Consider the following 24,402-nt stretch of genomic DNA (forward strand, 5'->3'; position numbering starts at 1 on the left):
GGTCGATGCAGGGCTATGATGGTGTTCGCGTGTTCAGCCCTGCGACTCGCTTGGATGAAGACGTCAGATCGGCGTTACTGCAAAGCGCGGTGCTATCTCCGTTGCATGCACGAGTCATCACTTTTGCATGCAGGTATTGGTAAACCAAAGGCTTGACTATCGATTGATGTACTTCTATATAACGATGCAAAGGTATAATTGATGCTAAGGAGATGATACGACAGGCTGCGAAGTCTGCCAGGACTCGCTGACCCGCTGCAACCATTTCTCGCTCCCACCAAAGGCAGGGTCCACCAACAAGTCGTGATCGGTACCTGGGAGCACTTCATTTTTGTAATCATAGCTTTGGCTCGGTACCCATATCGCGTTGAACCAATCCCTACCTTTATCGCCGACCAGTTGGTCTTGTTCCGCGTGCATGCAGTCGATGTCCCAGACCCGTCTGTTTCCTGCCAGTCGATCATCTTCGCCAATGGTCTTGGACAGGAGTTGTACTGCGTCGTCAAGATCTTCCCATTCGACTATGGGACTACTCCATGGAACAGAGCGTCTCAAGAACATCTGTGTGTCCATTGAGACGCCGTCCACGGACTCTGCGAAAATGAACTTGGTAATGTGGTTTCGCAGATCATCCACGACTTTTGGATCGTCAAGTGCAACATCGTAGAGAGTGTCGCGAGGGCCATCATTTGGCTCTCTAGGCTCATTTGTTTCGGACGCTGCAAGTGCGACTGGGCCTGCAGTAGGGCTTGAGCGAGACAATGAAGTAGATATCCCTTGAACGAGGGTGCCGCTCAAGCCAACCAGCGGAACGACATTCTGATTAATGAATCTGGCGACGGGGCCCATTTTCCCTATTAGAGACGCGGGAAGAAGCCCAGTAGCCTGTAGATGCGTCATCTTTGTGTGCGAGTAGTGTACCCATGGAGCGAAGAAACAGATGTACGGATGGTTGGGATTCAGCAAATGTGGATAGGCGAGGATAAGGTTCATGAGGTAGATGTCGCCTCCACTGTGACTAGCAACCGAAACATGCTCGATATTCAAGTGCGTCAGGAGTTGGGGAACCATTTCTACGTGGATGAGTTAGCCGCCTTAATGGAAGAACGTGTTTACCAACCGAGCCAGGTCTGAATCCGCTTTTCAGGCGTCACAGCATCACTCCCACCAACACCGGGACGATCCGGATGGATGATTCGGACATGATGCTTCTTTGCTAATTGATCCAAAGGGGAGTAAGACAGGCGCTGGCCAAACATCGCTCCACAAAATAAGACGACCGCGTTGCTGTCGGCGTCGCCAAAGTCGGAGTAGGATACATGATAGGGTTCGGGTCGGTCAGCATCAGGGTCGGCGGGAAGCACGAAACTGCGGTGGAACCTTCGATCGCAGATGAATTCAAGCGCGCCCATGATGAGGGGATAAGAAGAGTTTGTTGGTAGGATTGTTGAGGTGAGTACGTTCGATCCTTCCAGCTACCTCCAGCCCATCAGCTGCCAAGCATGGGTATGTCAGGCAACCAGACACGCGGCAGGAGGCTGCAGGCGCTATTGGATGTCAAGGGACGAACCCTACTTTTGCGTATGTCCTGTCATCGCAATCCCCGCCAGAGGTGCCGCGATTTGGTGTAACATGTTGAGACATAGCCTATAATCTTTTGATTGTTGAAGAGGGTAGGTGAGGAATTCAATCGCTCGGGCACAGGACTGAAGCTTCGTCATGCGAAAGGATGAGGTGACAACACCAATTCTCAGAGAAAACGAATGTCGAAAAGCGAGTCGAGTGTATCCTGAAGATGCCAGAGATCCAGCTGCGATGGAATCTGGTGACGTCGAAGGCTCGCTGCAGCAGGAAGAAGGGCATCCCCGGAGCAAGCCTCATCACATCCGGCTCGTCGCCCCGCATGGCAAGTAACGTGCCGCAGAACCGCCTGCGCGTCTTGCCCTCCACACCCCATCAAAGACCAACCCCAGATTTGATCTAGTAAACAAGATACAATGCACTCAATTGTCTACTTAGAGCATAGAGACGCCCGGCTAAGGCACCTAGTACCTGCAGGAGGTGCCGGAGTAATACTTCAGACAGATTGCTTTATATGGCCAAGCCCCCGTTTAACCCCGGATACACCCATGACGCCAGTGATGATTAATATCAGGGCGAACTTCTAGAAATGAAGGTGCATGCGGTTTGGAGGGGCGCTTTTGGATTGCAATGTATAAAGATGTGGGTGCTGTAGGTTGAATGTTTGTTGGCGCGGTCGCTCTTTCCCACTACAGTACTTCCTAGCCTACTTCACCATGAGGTATCTCCCAGTCGCTCTTGCCGCTGCAGCAGCACAAGGTGCGCTCGCACACCCAGGCTCTCCACATCCAGATGCGCAGGGGAGGTACACGATTGAGGCCGAGGGAATCAGGGCGCAATTCATTCCCTATGCTGCTACTCTCACCAACCTTTTCGTCAAAGGTAGAACGCACTTATCATGCTAGATGATATCTACTAATAGAATACAGACCCGGCAGGCCAGGAGCTAGACATCGTCTTAGGTTACGACAACACGTCTTACTACCGTAAGCTGCTGTCACGCATGCATCGCAATACAACCTAACAATCTCCAGCCGTCGACCCGGGACATCCCGTTTACAATGCCATCCCAGGCCGATATGTCAACCGCATTGGCAACGGCGAATACTCCATTGACAACGTAACGTACCACACTGAGAAGAACGATGGCCCAAACACCCTCCACAGCGGTACAAATAACTGGTCCTTCAGGACGTGGAACGTCAGCGCCGTGACCAATTCGTCCATCACCTTCTCCATCAGCGATGCTTCCAACTCCTCGCTGGGTATGATTGGCCGTGTGGATGCGAGCGTCACGTACTCGGTCTCGAAGAACAAGTGGCACATCTCCATGGATGCCACATCCCCCGAGGCCAAGACGCCGCTCATGCTGACGCAGCATACTTACTTCCAGCTCGATGCCTTCAAACGCCCCGACAACCGCACGGTCTGGAACCACACTGTGTACATGCCAGAGGCCAAGCGTGCGCTCGTCGCCGATGCGAACGCTCTTCCCACCGGAGAGATTGCGCAAATCCCCGCCGGAGCCATTGATGATTGTGAGTAATCTCTCTGTGAACCTAATATGAGTTGATATTGATATTGATTAGTCTGGTCTGCACCGCACGAACTTGGGTTCGCGTCAGGCAACGAGGAATTCGAGAACCACTGCGGAAACGGATGTCACGGCTACAACGGCGCCTGGGCGTTCAACGAGGCCAGGAACAAGAGCGCAGCTGTGCTCACGCTATCGAGCGCATACAGTGGCATCGAGGCCAAGTTGACGACGAACCAAGATGCCGTTGTCCTCTACACGTGCAACTGGAACGACGGGAAGAGCGAGTTCAAGAGCACGCAGGGTGTTGTTGGCCAAGACAAATTCATCCCGCGCGACGGGTGCATCGCTATTGAGGCCCAAGACTACGTTGATGGCATCAACCAGTAAGTCGATGATGACGTCGTTTCAGGCACAAGCTAATATTGTTGAACAGTCCGGAGTGGGGTCGGCTGGACAAGCAGATCTCGGGCCCTGGAGATAAATACCACTGGGAGTCGTCGTGGGAATTTGGAACGATCTGACATGAGGCGGTAGCGGCCTTTGAAGGGGCGCGAGGGTGGTGAGGCTAGCAGTGGACACGGCGTAGGACGGGAGGTAGTAAGCAACATGTTATGCAACCCCATTGACCAAGTGTCAATGTCTGGAGCCCCGCATTTGGGCGGGGTGCAGTGCTCGCGTGTCGCCCAACGTCTGCTTGGTAGCGAACAGCACAGTGTTTGAGGGCGAATTTCGAGTGTTTGTTGACAACGAAGTGGTGATGTTGGTGGTCGCCGACTGCGGGCGGGAATAGCAGACTGGGACAAGGCCCAAGGTTGGTTCCTGGTATTGGTATCGTGGCGGCGCGGGCTAAGCGGCACAAGCTCCAGGACCTAGCTGCTGCATGCCATGGCTGCATATAGGCCCAGATGTCGCCAGCACGCAGCCTGTTTGCTCTCCCATCGTGCACCCTCGTCACTACTCGACTCTGTGAATGATGGTGAAGGCATGCTGAGCTGACATGATCGACGGCTGCTCCTGACGCCTGATTGCCTTTTCCATCGCCCCGCCCATTCGGCCCTAAGCTTCCTACATACGCAACATTCATTTGCGATCGACAGTCCGCTGCGTAGCTGCCAAGCAACGACATCATCCAGGAATCGTCGACTCCAGGGCGCCATCACTCCAGGGTTGCTCGTCGACACCCACTCCCCACTGCACTTGCCTTGCCTGCCTCGCCCATGCGCCCCTTTTGTCGATCGCGACTACTCTGTCTCTCTAATCGCATCTCGTGAGGCGCGTCGGAAAGGGCCACCCACGGCCAGTCCCCAGCATCGATGTCCTTGTGACACCGGCTATCTTGCACCGGACACGCCCACCACCTCTCCCTCGCTAGCCGTCGCGATAACGACCTGATCCCTGCCCGCACAGACTGCGTCACTGGCACTTGGGCATCCACGGCCCGCCCTGCTGCGAGCCCGGCGCGATCCGCTTTCACCATCGATAATCCAATTCCTCCATCCATCCTTCCACCCGCACCATGGGCAACTCGCAGGGCAAAGAGGCCACGCCGGAGCGGAGAGGCCACGCCCGCCGCTCCAGTGCCCACCAGCCCACCTCGCCCTCGACTGCCGGGCCCGCCGCATCCACACACGACAGGCCGGGGAACAGTCCCTATGGCAACTCGCGGAGAGACAGAGGCAGCAGACCGGACCTGTCTTTCCTCGGCATACGCACCGGCGACAATGCCGAACGCGACCCCGCCCTCGAACCGCGCCGGGAGACAAAGGCGGAGCGCGAGGCCCGCAAGCTGGAGAAGGACCGCATCCTGAGGGCCCAGGAGCGCGAGAGGAGTTTGAAGGAGGAAGGCGTCGACGGAGGATACCTGGTCACGCTCGGGGTATACACGGGACCAGAGGACTTTAGCAAGCCCACGGTGCGGCAGCTACAGGTATGCCTCTATAGCGATACGAGGGCCAATACGAGAACTGAACTCACACGTGATAGATTGAGCGACGACTCGCTCCCTTCTGGCGGGGTCTCGATGACCACGAAGATACTTGGACTGAGCACCAGCTCGTCGAGGTCGTCAACGGCCGCCCGCTGCCCGCAGCAGATGACATCCCTCCCGAAGAGCCGCCCCGAGTCACCACGAACAACCACCTCAGCACGGCATGGAACCCGCGCAGCTCGGAGCCCAGTCTCAACAAGCTTACGGTGCCCATGGGCGCTCGCTCCATGTCCCAAGAGCCAGAGCGCGGAGGTGGTCTCTCCCCGTCGAATCCTACATTCTCCCTCCCTTCGCCTGGCTCTCCGATCGCGAACAACTCCTCGTCCTCGCCATTCTTCCGTGGCCGCGCCAAGACACTTGCCTCTCTCGCGACCGGTTCCCGCAATGCTTCACAGTCTGACATGGCCCCGCAAGAACTACACCTCCCCAAAGACCCGTACGTTAATGGCCAACGGGTCGAGGCTTTTCTCTACAAGAATGCCTCCGAGTGCCCCATCTGCTTCATGTACTACCCGCCACACCTGAACAAGACGCGATGCTGCGACCAGCCCATCTGTTCAGAGTGCTTCGTCCAGATCAAGAGACCCGATCCGCATCCACCAGAGCACCACGGAGAACCAGGCGCTGAGGGTGCGCAATCTGCTGAGCCGGAGGAAGAGGTCCAGCTGGTCTCGGAAGCAGCTGCTTGCCCGTACTGCACACAAACCGAGTTCGGAGTGACCTACGAGCCGCCGCCTTTTAGGAGAGGGCTCGTCTACAATGGTCAAGGTCATAACGGCATGGGTAGCGCGACGTCGGCGATGTCATCCACCTCGTCCTTGAATTCGCCTACTGCGGCCGGCCCTGGTAGAAGAAGGGCGACGTCACTGGCAGTCACGGACAAGACTGTGATAACAACCGACATGGTGCGACCCGATTGGGCCAAGAAACTGGCAGACGCGAAATCACACGCTTTGCGAAGGGCTGCCGCGGCTACTGCGCTACACAATGCCGCATACATGATGGGAAACCTTCCACAGGGAGAGAGCCGATTTGGCCTTGGAAGACGAAGGCGAATCTTCACTACCGACAGCGCTGGTAGCAGTGGACACGGAACACCCAGGCGTGAAGGTGAAAGCTCGTCCGGTCAACCAGGAAACTCCGGCGACCTATACCCCAGCCGAATAAGCTCTAGGAGAGGGAACAGGATTGACGACCTCGAGGAGCTTATGATGATGGAAGCAATACGCCTGAGTCTGGCAGCCGAGGAAGATCGCAAGAAGAGGGAAGAGAAGGACGCCGCCAAAGAAGCCAAGAAGGAAGGTAAGAAGAAGGCCAAGGAAATCAAGAAAGTTGCCAAAGCCCAACGGAATATCGGCAGTGGCTTCCACCCCATCGAGATTGATGGCATCGACGAAACGGAAGCGGGCAGCTCTTCGGCGGCTGGGAAAGGAAAGGGAGTTGATCGGTCTGGTGGCGCCGGTGGCTTCAATCCCATGTCAGAACCGACGTCGACTTTGAACACGCCGGCTACCAAGGACGACCCGCAGAAGCATCTTGAAGCCAGTCGCGCACAGATTCAGCGGGAGAAATCTGACACCAGCAATCCGGCTCCTTCTCATCTCGAGCGCAATAAATCCAACGCCTCCTCATCCTCGTCGTCGTTCGCCGACTCATTCCAAAACTCACTACAACAGCAAGAGAACCAAAACCTCGCACCTGGCTCTTCTTTCGTGCCTAGTTCGAACGCATCAGGCATCAGCTTAGCCCAAGGCGACACCGATACTCCTCCACAGGATTCGAATAGCACGGAGCCAATGTTCAACTTCCAAAGTCTTACAAAGGCGATCAACCCCGAAGACGACAATAAGAATGAGAACAAGCCTCAATATATCGAGGACGTGGGCGAGACGCATACCGAAGAGAAAGCCACGACTGCGAACGGCAAAGCGCCTGAAACTCCAACAGCCGCAGAGAGCCAGACCGCTGACCCGCTAGCTGAGAGCACAACGACGCTCAGGCCGAGTGAAGAGACACCAAAGACGCAGGACACCCACTCAAATGACGATGACGAAATCAGCCCCGCGCCGCCCATTCAACTCGTCTCAGACGACCACTCCCCCTCACACTTCGACCAGAAGCACCTCGGCGAAGTGAGCATGATGCACGAGCTGAACCACCAAGCCACGCAGTGAAACCCTTCTATCACAGCAACATGACCAATTTCCTTTGTCTCGATCTTCACATCAACATGCATTCGAATCGGTGTTTATCAAATCAATCAAACAAACGGCGCAAACGGGGGACAAGGGAGTTGAACAATCGCTACAGGATCTTAGTGTCTATTCTGTGTTTCGGTCATCTCTGGTTCCGTGGGTTCATCGGGCGCGTGGGAAGGTCTGTTACTTTTTTCTGGGATGAAATTGCTGGGGATCATGCGGATAGGCAAGCGAAAGCCTGTCTGTTGAGCTAGATGTCATGGAAAGAGAATGCATTTTATCACAAGATCATCTTGAGTGGAGTATGTTGAGCATGTACTGTGTGGGGTGAAACATGTAGTTTGATGGAATTGGGGTATTTATATCAAATATAAAGAACAAAGCAAAGCTCAACCTAACTCCTTGCACCACGACCTGCGCGTGCGGTTTCCCCTCGTTCCCTCCCAGCCCACAACATCTTTCCTGCTGTCCCATCGCCATGCTTCCTTCATTCACACCTCGGCTAACTAACGGCCTGTCAGAACCTAGCCTTTAAAGTAGTTATTACCCTAGTATGCAAGCCGTGAAGCACGAAACGTTGTCTGAGCTTAACAAATCCACAATTTCTAGAGCCTTCCAAAGCCCTAGGAATTGTGGATTTGTTAAATTCAGACATCGTGTCGTTTTTGCTGTGACGGATTCGTACATACTAGGGTAACAAGACTTTAATGGATGGGTCCTTGGGGCAGTTGTGTGTGTCGTTGCGATATGTGGTTGTGAGGCTGGGTCTGGAATGGGGCAGCGGTGGGTGGCCGGCTGTGAATGTGAGAGCTGTGTTTAGTTGTGTGGTTGTGTTGCGGTATTGTTGTGTTGGTGGCGTGAGGGCGCGATAACCGGGTTGAATGGGAGAAGATGAAGCCATGCGCCGTACTCCCATAATCCAATAAACGCCGTTGGTATCATGCCATGCCATAGTATCATCTTCGTGTCGTGAAAGTCGTTATGTCGTGAATGCCCTCTTGCATCCCTGGTCTCTCTCGAATCATTCGTGAAAGAAATTCTGCGCAAATGGCATCGTTCGCGTCGTTGGTATTGCGATGGGCAGAGGTGTGCCCTCCATGGCCGTCATCTTAGTAGACCAACGCTGTGATATCCCTCACGCTCAGATGCTGCAACGCGGCACTACTCTGGCCTCCTAACCTCGTGAAATAGAGCGAGGCTAGATCCATGGTGGTGCGTAGCATAGCTGTGGGCTTGCCAGGGTGGTAGAGGTCGAGGAGGGTGAGGGCCCAGCAGGCGATTTGGATGATGAGTAGGGACGCTATGCAGAGGCGGAAGGAGGAATCCTTGCCCATTGTGTGTGTGTGGGTTGTTTTGTGGTTTTGTGAGGTGTCGTAGTGGAGTGTTGGTGATTTCCGTAGTGGCGGGATGGAGTAAGTGGTGGAATGCGGGGTTCCCAATTTCTTTGTTGTGTATATTCGTGACGGCCGTTCGTTTCGTGATCGTTTATTATCGTGAAGCTCGGATGCTCAATCTTCCCGCCAAAATAACAAAGCGAAGAAAATGAAGGGAATCAAATGCGAAGAAAAGCTAAATGTGTGATTTCTGACAATGCGATATTGAAGCCTGTCTTAAGTGTAGCGAACGATGGAGGAAAAAATAAACGAGGCTGGGTCCCTGCTGCTGTTTATTGTTGATCTGTTGACGGCGGGCGGAAAAAGAGTCGGTGTGGTGAGTTGGCATACCGCGTGCATACATGCCAAACCCACTAGGTTAAGATACCCCAATCTTAGTCTAGGACAAAATGAAATTGTGGAAAGACCTCGACGATAATGTCAACAAAGAGGAAGAAGAAGCGACAAAAGTGGTCTGTCCATCACGTCTTCCCACATCGTCACGCGTCGCGCGTTCACGCCACCACTCTCCCTGTCCAAACTTCCAAGTCAATGGCAGCAACAGCAGGAGACCGTGTCGTGAAAATCGTCCGTGAATGTCGGTGTGTTGCCGTGCGTGATCTGCTCGGTTGAAGATAGCTCACTTCCTTCCCATCGGGCCTCCTGTCAACATGCAAGAACCCCACAGAAACTAGTCCTCGCGTGGATTAGACTGAGAGGAGACAGGTGCATGTGAGCCGTCCGCAGCCTCGCTGGCAACAATACGCGTGGGGCTCTAAGACCCTTTGCGCAAGGTTGTGCGCGGGCTGCGGGTGTTTATCCGGGTCGCGAGGGATGGTTGGGTGTGGGTTGGTGGTTGGTGTGTAGGTGGTAGGTGTTGAGGGTTTGTGGGCGGAGCGGGCGTTTGTAGGCGCGCGTGTGTGCAGTATCTTTTTTCTTTGCTGGGGTCCTCGGATTGATTTGCGGAACTTGCGGACTTTCACATGCGAAGATCGTGCAGGGCGTTAGGTAGTCGTGCATCGCACTTGGAGAAATGCGCCTCTCCCGCCTTTCGATTCTTTTTCTGGACGTCATCTTTGCTGTTGGAACACCTTCGTTGTTGCCTTGGCGGCGTGGTTGTCCGGCCGCGTAAGTAGTGCGGTCCTACCTGCACCATCGTGCCATCAACATCGGCATGCGAGGTGATGTAGCCAGGTAACATTCTACCGAACCGTCGCCGTCGTAACACACAATCTACGGACAAAGAGGAGGTCAAGCCTTAACAAGGCATACTGAAGGAACAACAAGAATCAACGACAATAGCGAATCGCATACCAGCACCGAGTTCGGTAAACAACCCATCACATCACACATGCCCCGCGGCAGCTATTTACAGTACAGGCAAACGATACGGATATTACATGCGAAGCTTTCTGCAAGGAACCGTGCTGGAGGCTTAGATGAATGACACAAGCGACACCATCATTCCCACTATCCGCGTCTGTCGTATCCGCGCGCTTGGTCGCCGAGGATACCTAGCAGAGTGAACCTGAGTTCATGCCATGACGACGACGACGACGACGACGCAGTCTATACCCCTTCCTTCATTCATTGTAGTCCTGGCATCTGCTTCCGGACGAAGCATATTCGCGGTTGTGTAACCGATCGGACCTCAGTTCGAGGCACCTGCAATAGAGAGCCCGATGCGTCTGCAGTAGAGAGTGCCGCGCGTCTTGAACCCTCCTGCCCTTCGTCAAGGCGGTATCTCATCGTATGAGTAGATGTGTAGACGTGAAGGCTTACGAATGATCTCACGGGGCGTAAGTGATGGTGATAGCGCCCGGTCCCAAACTGACGGTCCGTTGTCCCAAAGCGGCAATAGGGAAGTGCTAATCTAGGTCGCGATGATGTGGTTTGGTGGAGGAGATGGATGCGAAAGTAAGTGCCTTGCGGAGAGCCTTGGACGTAAGTGTCATGCTGTGCGATGCTCTTCCGTCTACGCACGACCAGGCAGATGTATTTGGATGGTGTTGAGTCGGGGCGGAGTGAAGGGCGAGATGTATATGAGAGAGTGAGTGTTCGGGGTGAAGATGCAATGCCAGAGCGGACGACAACGAGTTTGAAGTGAAGGAGTAACAGATAGCAGAGGTGAGTGAAAAAACAAGGTTCTCAATTCTTCTCATCATCAAACTAGTGACTTCCAGATGAGGTGAGACCCTATCGTGGTTTACCTTGTTTGATTAGCGCTGGTTTGGCTGGTACAACTCTACACTGTACTTGTTTGCGCATCGCACGGGTGCTACCCCCAAGCCAAGCCTATACATCAACTTGGTTATACGGTCTCACAAGTATCTCCTTCTTCCGTGTTGTGTCTGACCATCGCGCAGTCATCTTATGTCGACAGCAGACATTGCAATTGAACTACAGCCTTTCCGTACAGACATGGCTCGCGGAGATACTACTACACGAACATATCGCGATGATGAAAATGATGCGGCCAGTCAAATGTCTAGTCCGATGAGTCTGGAGGAGCTAGAGCTTCAGCGGCAAGTACATCGACGTACTGCATCGCAGCACTGGTGGAAGAGATTGAACTGGTGCGGGTTGTTATCGCGTCGACCTGGTGAAACCGAAGCCCACCGAAAGCAACGGAGAAGACGTTGTGTTCTTTGGTTCGGGATTATTGCTGTTATCTTGACCATCTTCGGTGCTATCGCTGGAGGGTAAGGAGATCCGATCAAGGTGCGAAGTGAGACTAACATACATCAGTGTTTATATCACCTTTGTCTCCATACTGGTGAAGCGACTCGCCCCTTCCCCCAAGAACAGTGGCCTTCAGCACATCGTCGATACCTGGCAAGAGCCGCAAGCAGCTAAGGCATTCCATTTCGACTGGAGAGATGACTTCAGCCGTGACATCGTACCCAAGAGCTGCCACTCCCACAATGATTACTGGCGCTCTGTTCCCCTCTATGCTGCCCTCGCGGCGGGATGTACTAGTATTGAAGCAGACATCTGGTTGACAGAAGATGGCGAACTGCGAGTCAGTCATTCCTGGGAGTCTACGACCAGCGACCGAACGCTGAAAAGCTTATACATCGACCCACTTCTGAACATCCTCGAACGGCGAAACGCAACAAGAGCCTCAGTGCCAGACAAAAAGACCGGCGTCTTCGACATGGACCCAAGCGCAACAACCGTCCTACTCATCGACTTCAAATCCGACCCGGCAGCAACATGGCCGGTTCTTCTCTCGCAACTCGCTGCTCTCCGATCCAAAGATTGGTTAACATACCACGACGGCTCGACGCTCCACACAGGCCCCCTTACCATTGTCGGCACGGGAAACGCCCCCTACGACCTCATTCAGTCCATGACAAACCGGTACATCTTTTTCGACGCACCACTGCTCTCTATCTCAGATGCGAAGTACAACACTACAAACTCTTATTACGCATCCGCCGCCCTCAGCGACGCAGTAGGCAAGCTCTGGTTCGCAAGCATGTCGTCAAAACAGGTTGACACGGTCAAACAGCAAGTCGATGCAGCGACAGCAAAAGGATTGAAGAGTCGGTACTGGGGCACTCCGAACTGGCCGATTGGGAAGAGGGATGAGATTTGGGAGACGTTGATGGGGCTGGGGGTTGGGGTGCTGAATGTCGATGATTTGGTCAGTGCGACGATGTGGAATTGGGGCCTTTGTGTTGTGGCTGGTATTGCACTATGTGGGAATAGTTAGATAGACTCTCGTTGTGGGACCACTTGAATCATTGATGCGACTCATAAATGGGTCCGTGTATAGTTTGGAGATCTTTGAAGAGCACCCGGGATGTTTGTGCAATGTTGTGTTCAGTGCTGTTATGGTGATCAGCACAACGTCATGGCCATGTTGATCGATGGCTGAAACTCGTCGATGTCGCACCCGCAACATCGACGTCATCGTGAAGGTGCCCTTCGTCGTATCGATCGTGAGTGTAAACACAAACTCTGGAGCCCTAACATCTTAGCATCAGCGACGGTTCTGTTTGGACCCTGGCTGTGGGGACATCTAGTGGTTGATCATAAGAAGCTTCGCCTCGGATCCGCAACAGCTAAGAATAGCCCCATTCCGTCTCGCGTTTGCCGGACAGCTGTCAGTATCGCAGCAGACACGCTGGTACAAATGCCATCATCATCGTCGACTCCTGAGAAGAAAGGCTCATTTCACCGCCACAGGGTTCGCAGCCATTCAACGGCCAATTGTACCTGACTTGTGTGATACGTGTGGCTGAAACATTGCTGGGCAGGCACGATGCAAGCCTCAACAGGGGGGAATGGATTACGTGGACAGTTTCTCGATTTGGGGTATCTCCACCAGGATTCTCGGAAATAGGCGAGCTGTGGACCTATGGTAGACATGCGACATCGTCTTTGGGGTTTCCGCGGCCTGGCCGCCCTGCAACAAAGGGATTAGTTGCTTTTTCGTCGGCTGAACTCTGGACGGTGTAATCCGAATGTTCGGCCGGCGATGGTGAACTCGATCGCGATTGTACGAGCTGGACACAATTTTCCTCTCTGTTGGGCGTATCGATACGCGTGTACCTGCATCTGCACCGGGTATTTTGGCCAGAACCAACGAGAACCGATCAACGGCAGGGATGGCCGATCGGGTGAATCATGCTCATCGCTGCATGAGGCTCAACCAAAACCACATCCTCACCAACGACGATACACAAGTCGCTGCTCAACGGCCTGTCCGATGTGTGCAGAAGGACGGTAATTAGAGCATGGCCAGGCAGTTTTATGTGCAGCCAGCGGTGACGATATTTCCCCTCGGTGATTCGTTGTGGCGAGTAGCTAGCGGTTTCAGTGGCATGTGGCTTTTCCCGCTACCCCCTCCCTGCATACAGCTAGCATGGTCTGGGGACCGGCGCGCGGCGTTGTTCGTCAAAGTAACTCCTTGCGCTGCTACTTTTCTTCACTCGCTCTCCCACCCTGCCCTTTCTGCTATTGTGTCTCGAGAGCCTCTTCGCTCGTTCCTCTATCTCATTGTTTCCTTACCTTGCACAGAGAACCGACGGCAGGCCTTCGTTCAATCGCTGTCGTTACACGTCTCTATTGTACTACTCGTTCAAACGGCTCTCAAAAAGGAAGTGCTCGACGCACACTCTTCCGCCAGCTTCGTTTTGGCAAAACACTCCGGGATCTGCATTCCCTTTCACAATACCCACAATACCCCGCCTGCGCGTTCGCAGTGACGAATCGGCACCCACGAACAACTACTAGATTTCCTTTACATGACAAGCAAACGAGCCTCCTCTCAGAGGTCCTTTCGACTCTCCAACCACGGTTTCCAGCCTCTGGACAACGGAAACATGGAGAACCGCGGCGATATCCCCCTCCAGACTGTCGTCAGCCACACCCCCACGCAATCGTCGCCTACGTCCGGCAATGAGAAGTCGGAGAAGTCACACATGTTCTCGCGGGGACGCAGGAAGGTCGCTCTGGCGCCAGTGGACTCCAGGACAGGAGCGCCGTTGCCTCCCCGCCCTCATGAAGAGAAGACGGCCCTCAACCGCATGGGCAGGATCTACACCAAGATCCTGAACTGGAGCATTGTCACGCGCTACATGATCTACGTTGCCCCAGTCGCGCTGCTACTCGCCATTCCCATCATTCTCTCGCAAACCGGCACAATCACAGGATCAATCGGCGGCACAGGCCAGAAGAAGTTCTGGATCTGGATCGAGATCATCTGGCTTAGTTTCTGGGTTATGAAGATTGTGGCCCACTTCCTCCCCAACATCTTCGAATTTCTCATCGGTGTGGTCAGCCCTGGTGTCAAGAAATATGCGCTGCTTTTGAGAGCTCTCGAGAAGCCTCTGTCTTTCGTTTTCTGGATGATTGTTAACCAGGCTACATTCCCTGCAGTAAGTCAGAACAAGCTCCTAAGACGACTAGTCACTAATATTGAGTAGCTTATTAGACCTGTTGCCGGCAGAACTGGCGAGAACTACCCAGGATGGATCGGCACGATGCAGTCCGTCTTGCTTGCGCTCCTCGTCTGCACCATCATAATCCTCGCCGAACGCGTCCTGATCCAGCTCATCAGTATCAGCTACCACCGCAAGCAGTTTGATGACAAGATCAAGGAGTCGAAGCGCAACATCTACCTCCTCGGTATCCTCTACGACACTTCGCGAGCGCTTTTCCCCGCCTACTGCAACGAGTTCGCAGAGGAGGATTACATCATCCAGGACACAATTCTGGATCTCGGTTTTGGCAGCAAGGGCAAGGGTACTGCTAAGCATGGTCGCTCAGGCAGTCGCACTCCCATGCGTCTCATCCAAGAAGTTGGCCGCGATGCTGGTCGCATTGGTGATAAGATCACATCCGTCTTTGGTACCATCGCTTCTGAGATTACCGGCAAGAAGGTCTTCGACCCCAACTCTGCTCACTCCGTTGTCTTGACTGCTTTGGAGAGGAACAAGAGTGCCGAAGCTCTGGCTAGGCGTATCTGGATGTCTATGGTCGTCGAAGGGAAGAACGAGCTGTACCTGGAGGATCTTGTCGAGGTCATGGGCCCTGGTCGCCAGGAAGAGGCGGAAGAGTGCTTCGCTGCAATCGACCGCGACGGAAATGGCGACATCAGTTTGGAAGAGATGATCTTGACTGTGACTGACTACGCCAGACAGCGCAAGTCTATCAACTCCAGTATGCACGATGTCGACCAAGCTATCAACGCCCTCGACGGTCTTATCATGACCATCGCTGTCATTGTCTGCATCTTCGTCTTCGTCGCTTTTCTCGCCCCGGCTTTCCGCACCACTCTCGCTACATCCGCGACCGCTCTCCTATCGCTTTCTTTCGTATTCGCGACGACCGCCCAGGAAGTCCTCGGTTCCTGCATCTTCCTCTTCGTCAAGCACCCGTACGATATCGGCGACCGTGTCGACATCACCACCGAACAGCTCACTGTAGAACACATTGCCCTGCTCTACACAGTTTTCAAGCGCGTCACCAACGGAAAGACTGTCCAGATACCCAACATTGTCCTGAACTCGCTGTGGGTGGAGAACATCACACGAAGCAAGGCCATGCGAGAACAAGTTTCGGTGTTCTGCGACTTCGGCACCTCATTCGAGGACATCAATCTGCTCAAGATGGAAATGATGAGCTTCGTTCGCGATCCGGCTAACGCCCGCGAGTTCCACTCTGATATCGACATCGAGGTTGTCAGCATCGCTGAGATGAACAAGCTAGAGCTCCGTGTGGAGATTCGCCACAAGAGCAACTGGTCCAACGAGTCTCTCCGCGCGTCTCGACGATCCAAGTTCATGTGCGCGCTCGTCGTCGCTTTGCGCAAGGTTCCGATCAACGGTCCGGCTGGAGGTGACGCTGCTTTGGGTTCGCAAGACAAGCCCACATGGTCCGTCGCAGTACCACCCGCCGAGGCTGTCGCAGCCTACGAGAAATACAAGGCCAGCGCCGATGCCGGCCGTCTGCGCCCACTCAACCCTAAGGAGGAAGACACCGGTAGGACTTCTGGCACTGATTACTTGGGCGTCGGAACCGAAGGCAACGCGATCACCGCGCTCAACAACAGGAAGCCTGGCCTAGACACCATCCGCGACGATACCTGGGAGGCTCGCGGCGACGACTCCAGCACTATTGGCCGTCCCAGCACAGACCAAAGGCCTGACCTAGACGAAGTCCGCGGTCTCCTCCGCAAGGCCAGTTCCGCCGGAAAGCGAAAGGGCGGAACCACACTCTCGCCATTCGGCTCGCGCGTATCCGTCGATACACCCCGCCAAAACCCGCCTCCACCTCTCCCACTCCACGTAGTACCCTCCGGCGGGCAAAGCACATATGCGCCTCCGCCTGGCGGTCCCCTGCCACCACCATCCATGCCCCGCAGCACTGCGCCCGGATCGCCTAGCTCTATCTCCACGGGCCAGGTAGAAGAGTACTCATACCAGACTATGGTACCGCCGCCCCGCTCACGCAGCCGACCGCGCGCACCGCAAGTAGAAGAAGACGAGGGCGAGAGGCGATGGGATATGAATGCAAATGCGCCACAACGCGCCCCGTCGAATAATAACCCGTATAGGAGTCCGGGGTCGCCGCAGCAGGGCGGGTTTCAGCAGCAGTTTAAGAGGGAGTAGAACTCTCGTATAAGCTAGGGTGTCGAGCATGAAGTTTGAAAATTCGTGTAATGTCTTTTTCTTTATATCTATTTAGATGGAAATCTTAGCATGGCATTGGTGATGGTGGTGGTGTCTTGAAGACGCGAACCTCACTGTGGCGTTTTATATTGCTTGGTAGTGTTTGGGCTCATGAGATGGGCTGTATATCAATCACTACATTTTACTACATTTTACTACTTCATCTTATCTGACGTCTCGCAACAGTTCGTTTGTCATATGAGTAACTATCGCCGGGCGAGCCTGCGGAGCTCTAGAGTTGCGCACGTGAGTTGGCACTGGCTCTACGGGTATATAAACCCCTCCTCTGTCTTCTGGATTTGACTTCTTTATTCCACACTTCTTCCTCTTTATTCCAAAAGAAACTGGCAAACCAATTCATGGGGAAGACCTCCCTCCCAAAAAGACCCTCACGTTTGTATATGTGCGAGGCCGCCCACTCAAAATCAACAATCTTTCGAAAAGAATCTTCAAGTTATCATTGCCACCAACCCATGTGGACTTCTCCTCTGCGACTGCGCCTTTATCCAAAACAAGATTGTAGATCTGCCATGAGAGGCTGCGCGACCCAGAAAACTTCAATATCACCATTGATGGACTGAAAGTCTGTCCTTCTCGCAAGATACCAAAACCAAATTTCTCGTCCTAGTTGCGATGTCCAGTTCCGCGCTGCGACAGCGCTTATACCGAAAAGCATGTGGATATCATGGCATGAGAAGGGTCGAGAAGACCAAAAACGAACTACAACTGGACAATGGAGAGCGAGGTGCTGCGTTCTGGTTCAACACCAAGGCACGAAAACAAAACCTTCGGTCATTCCCGAAATGTTGCGGCGCTCTCCTGCTCCTTTCTGAAAGTCACACACGTATCTCGCATGGTTCTCGAAGATGTATAAAGCCTTCTATTCTCCTTGTGGGAGTTGTCTCCTTCATTCCACAACTTCCTGTTTATTCTACCAAAATCAAGAGGCATAGAGCCCATGGAGAAGAGGCCTTCTCTTTTTTTAAAAAAAACTGTTAGCAAGTCCAAGCCATGATCTGCTGTCTAAAGGAACACGTAGATTTATGGACTCCAAAAACGAAATTCGACAAGGACTATGTCTGTCCCTGGCTCTCTGGTTGCTCTTTACCAAATCATGAATTGCAATGAGGCATGGAGAGTCTGCGGCTCTGAAAAGTCCGACGGAAAGTCATCATGTGCTGAGCTGGTCTCTCCTCTTAAAACGCTAAGCTGGGACATCATGCTGCGCGCTTCCTCCGCCTCGGTCTAAAAGTTATGGTCATGCTATGGAAATGACTTTCGCAGCGTATAAAGACGCCTTATCTAAGCTTCTGAGCTCCCCTCTCCTTCATTCCAACCCTTCCTCTATTTTCTCAAAATGGCTAAACGCTATCTCCGTGATCGAGGTGCTTTTCTCAAAAATTATATACCGCAGCACTGTCGCGAGTTGGTCTGAAAGAAACAGAGCGTGTGCTCATGTCGAAAACAAGCAGGAAGCATGTGCATGGCTGTCTCTGCCCTTTCCGCTGCCCTCTACAAAATGCTACACAAAACAACCTTATGGATTGGCTGCGAGTCTAAAAAAAACAATTTGCCCTAAGCGATCTAGCAGGAATTATGCTTCGGTCAAAATACTGCATCAACTCTGCACATGTTGCAGAATCCTTCTTCTCTTTGTTCAAAACTAGGAGTTAGGTCAAGATGATTCTTGCAGCATATAAAAGCCTCTTACTTCCCGCCGGCTCTCCTGCTTCCTTCTTACAACTATCACAGTTGCTATGTCGCCCAAAATCGCATCGACACTTTCGTATGTCTGCGGCTGGTGCTGCTTCCAAAAAGAACTATGGACCGCTCCATGTGAGAGATCGGCTTTCCCGAAAACGCATATCTGCACTTCCGATGTTCGGGAACGAGGAGTCGTCGCCTAGACATGCCATCATCATTGTCCTTTTGCTACTTCGAAAATCGCTTCCCTAGTTCACAATGAACTGTGCTGGTATTGTTCTAAAAAGGCGTCTCCCAAAGCCATGAGAGGAAGAACTGAATGTCGGTATCCATCAACGCATGTCGCGAAAGCACTTGGTAATCTTGTAATGAGCGAAGACTGTGTGTCTAGTCCACAATCAGGGTATAAAAACACGTTCTTCGCCTCTACCCTTTCTCTCTCTCACTATTACCTACCTGGTATTTTCCAAAAACATGATGTCGTCATCGTGTGAGACTCTGTTTCTCAAAACACTGCGACTACTTTGGCATGTGGAGAGATCCCATGCTTCCAAAAATACCCGTCCGCTTCCTCATGAGCCTTTTGCGTTCAAAAAAATCCCGCACTAGCCACCCATGTGTGGAGACGTCTGCTGATCTTCCGAAACACCATCACACGTCACTCCATGCAAGGATCTGGGGAAGAGGTTGAGATATAAAGTCTGCCTCTGCTTCCTCTCTTTCTCTCGCACAAATTTTCGCCCATCTCTCCAAAATGACATCGGCTTCAAGGCATGGAAGCCTCTTCCCCAAAAGTTCAAGCGAGCCTACTATGTGTGGAGATCCTCTGGTCGCCACGATATCACCGGAGTTTTGATGGGAGTTTTCTTTAGAAATAAGTGCGACCGCAGTCATGTGCGGAGAACTCGGGTGCATCTTCTTATAATGGAGGTTTCGAAGGATATGTCGAAATGAACGATGCTCAGGCTGAGATATAAAGACTACTTCGCCGGCCTTTCTCTTCCTTCCTTCAATACCAAGCCCTTTCCTCATTTCTTCAAAACGACCTAATCAGCACGCCATGAGCGTCTGTCTCCAAAGTTGACAACCATCGTTAGTATGAAAAGAGATTGTCTGGCCTCTAAAAACATCGGAGCAACTTGCCCATAGTCATCCACTGCGAAAAGTACCAAAGACAAGAACTTAGGTGGGAAGCTCGGAGCGTACATCATCCAACCCCTGAAAGAAGCCTGGTTTGTGATATAAAGTCTACATCCGTCTGCTCCCCTTTCTTCCTTTCTATTGTTCTTACATCCCAGCTTTCTTCTTCAAAATGACATTCATTCTCATCGATGAGAGTACCTTTTCCAAAGACTATACGCAAATATGCCATGGGTGAAGGACCTCTGTTCACTGTAAACAGCTATGTCTCTCTATCAAGGGTGCCTCCTTCCAAAAACAGGCAATCGGCTGGTACATATGTGCAGACTCCACTCCGCATTCCAAACACCAACGTTCGCGTCGCATGCTGGGATTGAACTGATCGTGGCACCGTGAAATGTTCGGTTTCCGCGCTGCGGTAAAAAACATTTGTGTGCATTGGCGCAACCTTCCAAAACATTACAGATACAGTTGATGTCACGAAAACGACTTGTCGGTTGAGTTGCCCAAGAGTTTGAAATGAAGCGACGGGTTGGACATGTGAGAGCGGTTCGCTACTTGGCAACATGTATAAATACCTCCCTTCTGACCCTCAGCTTCTTTCCTCATACATTCTTTACTTGTTTCTAAAACACCAAAACCTTTGAATTCAATCGTCATGACTGAGTCCAGTCTTCCAAAAGTGAGAATGAGAACCGCATGTTGCGGACTTCCGCTGCTGAAAGAACCTGAGGACATGGACATGTGATTTCTTCAAAACGTCGAAAACCTGGTACTTGACCAAAAAGACAATGAGACATAAACATTTGTGTGCCCTGGAGATAGTCGTCGAAATCGACTCAAAGATACTCGAACACGTTTAATGATCTCGAAAGCCGCGACATCTCGGAATACTGTCATTTTGAGACGCTGCAGCAATGAGAGCTTCAGTATCCACTATTCAGTACCGGAGCTTAGCTCTCGTCTTCCAAACCCATATGCGGAGGTCTTCATGTGCTGCTCTCGCGCAAGCATGCCGTACAATCGTTACCTGCGATGAACTTTTAATGGCATTTGCTCAATCTATGCGGGCCTCATTTAGCAAAAGCGCTCGCTTTTCGAACAGGTAACGGAAGCTCTCTAGCGCCGTTGTAATACCAGGACCACTTCGGCAGCCGTAAGAGCACCGCCGAATGTGAGAGCCATGACGTTGTTCTGTATCGAGGTGCTTTCTATGGCGATCAGTGTCAACTACGCCTCCGATACCTAATTGTAGCTATCATTGACTACTTTCTGTTTGACTGAAATCCCTGTGTGCTTGCTCGTGTACGCCAGGACGCAGTGGGACAATGTGCGTGAATCAGGCACTCGAAAACAGCATGTCAACGAGTAGGGGCGGCGAAAAGCGCTCAGGCTTATTGGTAGCCGGTCGATACATACCATTCGCATGTGGAAACCAACTTAAGGCCACCCGACACGCAGAAGTAAAACCAAGGCTAGGCGTGGGACTTCGACAAGTCATAGCCCGTTCCACCCATCCACCCATAACATCCAGTCCGACCTACTAGGCTATCAAAGCCTCTATCAACATGCCTTTTTTTGCCTCTAGCACTCGCTGTGAGACTTTACCAAGCTCTTTCCTCAAAGATGCTACTGAATCCACTTGTACGCCTTCCATCCAATGATCCAGATCCTGCGTCGATGCTTTCGAACTCTGGCTTCCAGCAGCTGCTTCTGCGAGTGCTGCATAGTTTGGAGATGGCCTGAAGGAGATATTCATCTCTTCATCAGTCGCTCTTTGGTTCAATCCGTCAGGATACACCAAGGCGGTTGAGTTTTTCGGAGCCTTGAAGCCTGTGGAGAATGTCAGCGCACGTATAGCAAGTGTTTAATAGCAGACCCACCACCATTGTTGAGTACGATCGTGAGGATGGGTATTTTGTATTTGGCACCGACCCACAACGCGCTCGAAGGTGCCGCACACATGAAGCTACCGTCTCCAACAATCTGGCAAATGAGCGTCGGCTTGTGCGCACTATTCGTAGTGACGTCCGCGTCGTCTGTGGCCATCTTGACACCCAGTGCTGCGCCATTACTCCAGCCAATACCAGTTGCACCGCAATTGATCCAACTGCCAGGTGTATCGGCCTGAATCTGATCAGAAAGAAGCTGCCCGCATGTCACAGCCTCAACCACGAATACCGTAGTATCCGGAAGAGTTTGCTTAAGAAGATGGCCGATGTTGCTCGCGTCAAGAGATTGCTCGTCGCCCAAGTGACATCGTGCCGCGATTTCAACGAGTTTCTTCTCATGGCTATCTGCAAGAACCCTTTTGCGTTCCAGGAGTGAAGGCTGTTGAAGCGTCTCACTTAAGGAAGATGTCGTGATGTGAGAAACAATTTGCTTCAATGCAGTATGACATTCAGCTCTCCACCGTCCATGCGCTGGGAAGAAAGAGACTGGAATGCGCTCGTTCAGAGGATCGATGTCGATCTGGTATATGCGCGTGCCTCTCGGTGGCGGATTTACTGATGGAATCCAAGGGACGTCGCAGTCGAGGAGTAAGATCATGTCAGTATCGCGTGTGCATTCATCGGTGCTAAGACGGAAGCCTTGCGAAGCCGGGTGTGAGAAAGGGAAGCAGAGGTCGCTGCCTCCAGTGTCATGCACTCGCAAGCCAGGGATGAGATCTGCGAGAGCGACCAGTTGTTCGGGGCAACGCCTATCTCTTCCTGAGTATCCTGTGATTATCAGTGGGCGCTTGCTCCCCACCAAGGCCTGTGCTACCTAAAGAGTAAACATATCACGTAAGTAAGATGTCTTATAAGCGCATAGATGTAGAACTTGCCTCTTCAACCGCATCAGCTGGCAGAGCACTGGGACCGACGGCTTTCCACTGTTCCTGATCCAACCGGTAAGGCTCCTCGATTACCTCCGCAAGTGTTTCTCGTGCGCTTGCAACATAGACTGGTCCTTTGGGTCCGCTGTTTGCAAACTGCAGCGCACGTGCAACGGTCTGCTTGACGTTGAGCCCTGTCCGGATCTCGCCAGTATATCTGCAATATTGGCGAACGATAGCTTTCTGGTCAGGCGCTTCCTGCAGCCAGTGCATATACTCTGTCCGCGACCCCGTCATCTCCCCAGCCTCAGTATAGGGACACAATCCGGCGAAGATGAACACAGGCGCCCGCCCGACGCTTGCATTGTGTAGGCCCTGTCCAAGCGCTTGCGTGCCCACGTCGACATGGACTACGACAGCTTGCGCCCGGCCGGAGACTCTCGCGTAGCCATCTGCCATGGATATAGCTGTTATCTCCGATGGACAGGTTATGAACCGGGGCCATTTGTCTGGCCGCTCTCTCTTGCCCTTGACGATGGCTTCGATGATGGACGGATGGTCTGAGCCCACATTGACGAAACAGACGGTGATGCCGGCCTAGAGCAACTGTTAGTGGTTATGATGTTTTCAAAGTCGCGTATGCGCATATGGCAGCAATGTGGACTCACCTCCCACAAAGCCTCGAAGAGCGCGAAAGCCGTGGTGTACCTGCAATGCTATCAGTGAAATACTTGAAATGTTACTCTTAGGTCGGCGAACGAAGATGTTGGTGGCGATGGACTAGAGGTGACGCTTGGAGGAAAATTGGGGTGGTATTGGCGAGAAGGAATGCTGGTTGTGGTAGTTGCCGGTCGCTCAGTTCGCAACGCGATTGCATGTATCGAGGGCCGGCGCGACGATATGCGTACAGCTGAGGGATGCAGATACGACGGGATGTTGGGCAATGTCGACAGGCGCCTACGCGGTGCAAAGAAGCTCGCGTGCTTGCTCGCGGCATCAAACACGTGTATGCGCATGGTGACGAGTCCGAAGGTGTGTTGTAGTTGTTCAGACACGTGGGGCAGGACACAGATCTGACCGTTGAGACATTACTACTGGGAGCTTAGCGTCAGCTTACTTCACTGCGTGGTCAGTGGGTTCTATCAGCGTTCTATCACAGAATTGCCATGATATATCTTGTCTGGTTGTTCAGCAGTACTCCTGCTTCCCTCGACGTTCAGGTCCACCTGATCGGCGTTCACCTATCGGACGCGTCGGGAAGTATCCCGAGGTTAGCTCCAGGGCTGCCGCTACCATCTAGCGCCGGGGCTGATACTCAGCCCCCGAGCTCAGGATCGCGACAATTCTTCTACTCTACCTAACAGCGTCTGCAAGTCAAATGATCCTTCGCTTCCAGGCACGGTCTTTTCCAGCTGGAGCAAGGGCAAGTGGCACTCAGTGGAAGTCGTAGGATGCTGGTGCCAGGCGCGAACGGTCGCGCGAAGTCAAAGACTAGGTAACCCATACTGACGGCAGGCGCAAGGCCCGAGGCGCGTGCGATGCGCATAGCTTGGCACTTTTATGAGTAAGCCAATAACAATATGCCGGCTGTGTCAACGCATGTAAGCACTTTCCGCTGACAGCTTGCAACAGGAACACAAGAGTTAAGCGGGTCCGCTCCGATTCTGCCAAGCTTGTCTGGTGCTATCACCAGCCTTGTTCCCTATTCACCGCCGACGCCCGTGACCGGAGTTGAAGATTACCACCACCACATCCACGATAAGCCGTACGACACGGAGAAGACTGGATTGAGATCACTGGACGGTCGCGCGACTGCCGTGCGAAAGACATGCAAGAGAAGAGCGATCAATAGTGAAGATGGGGATTGTGAACAGCAAAAGA

The 24,402-nt window shown here is 52.8% G+C and overlaps 6 protein-coding genes across 6 annotated transcripts; 4 read left to right on the plus strand and 2 right to left on the minus strand.

Moving 5' to 3' along the window:
- Nucleotides 1-204: 204 nt before the first annotated feature.
- Nucleotides 205-1,071, minus strand: J4E85_006424 (uncharacterized protein; the record flags this gene model as incomplete). The annotated part of the gene is made up of 1 exon (XM_051470663.1): nt 205-1,071. The coding sequence occupies one exon, from the start codon at nt 1,069-1,071 to the stop codon at nt 205-207; it is 867 nt and encodes a 288-aa protein (XP_051326151.1).
- Nucleotides 1,072-2,297: 1,226 nt separating this feature from the next.
- J4E85_006425 (uncharacterized protein) lies at nt 2,298-3,505 on the plus strand (the record flags this gene model as incomplete). The annotated part of the gene is made up of 4 exons (XM_051470664.1): nt 2,298-2,463; nt 2,511-2,567; nt 2,616-3,119; nt 3,171-3,505. The coding sequence occupies 4 exons, from the start codon at nt 2,298-2,300 to the stop codon at nt 3,503-3,505; spliced, it is 1,062 nt and encodes a 353-aa protein (XP_051326152.1).
- Nucleotides 3,506-4,634: 1,129 nt separating this feature from the next.
- Nucleotides 4,635-7,279, plus strand: SIP5 (SNF1-interacting protein; the record flags this gene model as incomplete). The annotated part of the gene is made up of 2 exons (XM_051470665.1): nt 4,635-5,045; nt 5,102-7,279. 2 exons carry the CDS (start codon nt 4,635-4,637, stop codon nt 7,277-7,279), a joined length of 2,589 nt encoding a protein of 862 aa, XP_051326153.1.
- Nucleotides 7,280-11,833: 4,554 nt separating this feature from the next.
- J4E85_006427 (uncharacterized protein) lies at nt 11,834-12,221 on the plus strand (the record flags this gene model as incomplete). The annotated part of the gene is made up of 2 exons (XM_051470666.1): nt 11,834-12,133; nt 12,204-12,221. 2 exons carry the CDS (start codon nt 11,834-11,836, stop codon nt 12,219-12,221), a joined length of 318 nt encoding a protein of 105 aa, XP_051326154.1.
- A 1,788-nt stretch (nt 12,222-14,009) lies between these two features.
- J4E85_006428 (uncharacterized protein) lies at nt 14,010-16,799 on the plus strand (the record flags this gene model as incomplete). The annotated part of the gene is made up of 2 exons (XM_051470667.1): nt 14,010-14,564; nt 14,613-16,799. The coding sequence occupies 2 exons, from the start codon at nt 14,010-14,012 to the stop codon at nt 16,797-16,799; spliced, it is 2,742 nt and encodes a 913-aa protein (XP_051326155.1).
- Nucleotides 16,800-22,503: 5,704 nt separating this feature from the next.
- J4E85_006429 (uncharacterized protein) lies at nt 22,504-23,537 on the minus strand (the record flags this gene model as incomplete). The annotated part of the gene is made up of 2 exons (XM_051470668.1): nt 22,504-23,118; nt 23,430-23,537. The coding sequence occupies 2 exons, from the start codon at nt 23,535-23,537 to the stop codon at nt 22,504-22,506; spliced, it is 723 nt and encodes a 240-aa protein (XP_051326156.1).
- Between the last annotated feature and the right edge of the window lie 865 nt (nt 23,538-24,402).

Source organism: Alternaria conjuncta, assembly GCF_024043145.1.
Source record: "Alternaria conjuncta strain BMP 0040 chromosome Unknown scaffold_8, whole genome shotgun sequence".
Classification (NCBI taxonomy): Eukaryota; Fungi; Ascomycota; class Dothideomycetes; order Pleosporales; family Pleosporaceae; genus Alternaria; species Alternaria conjuncta.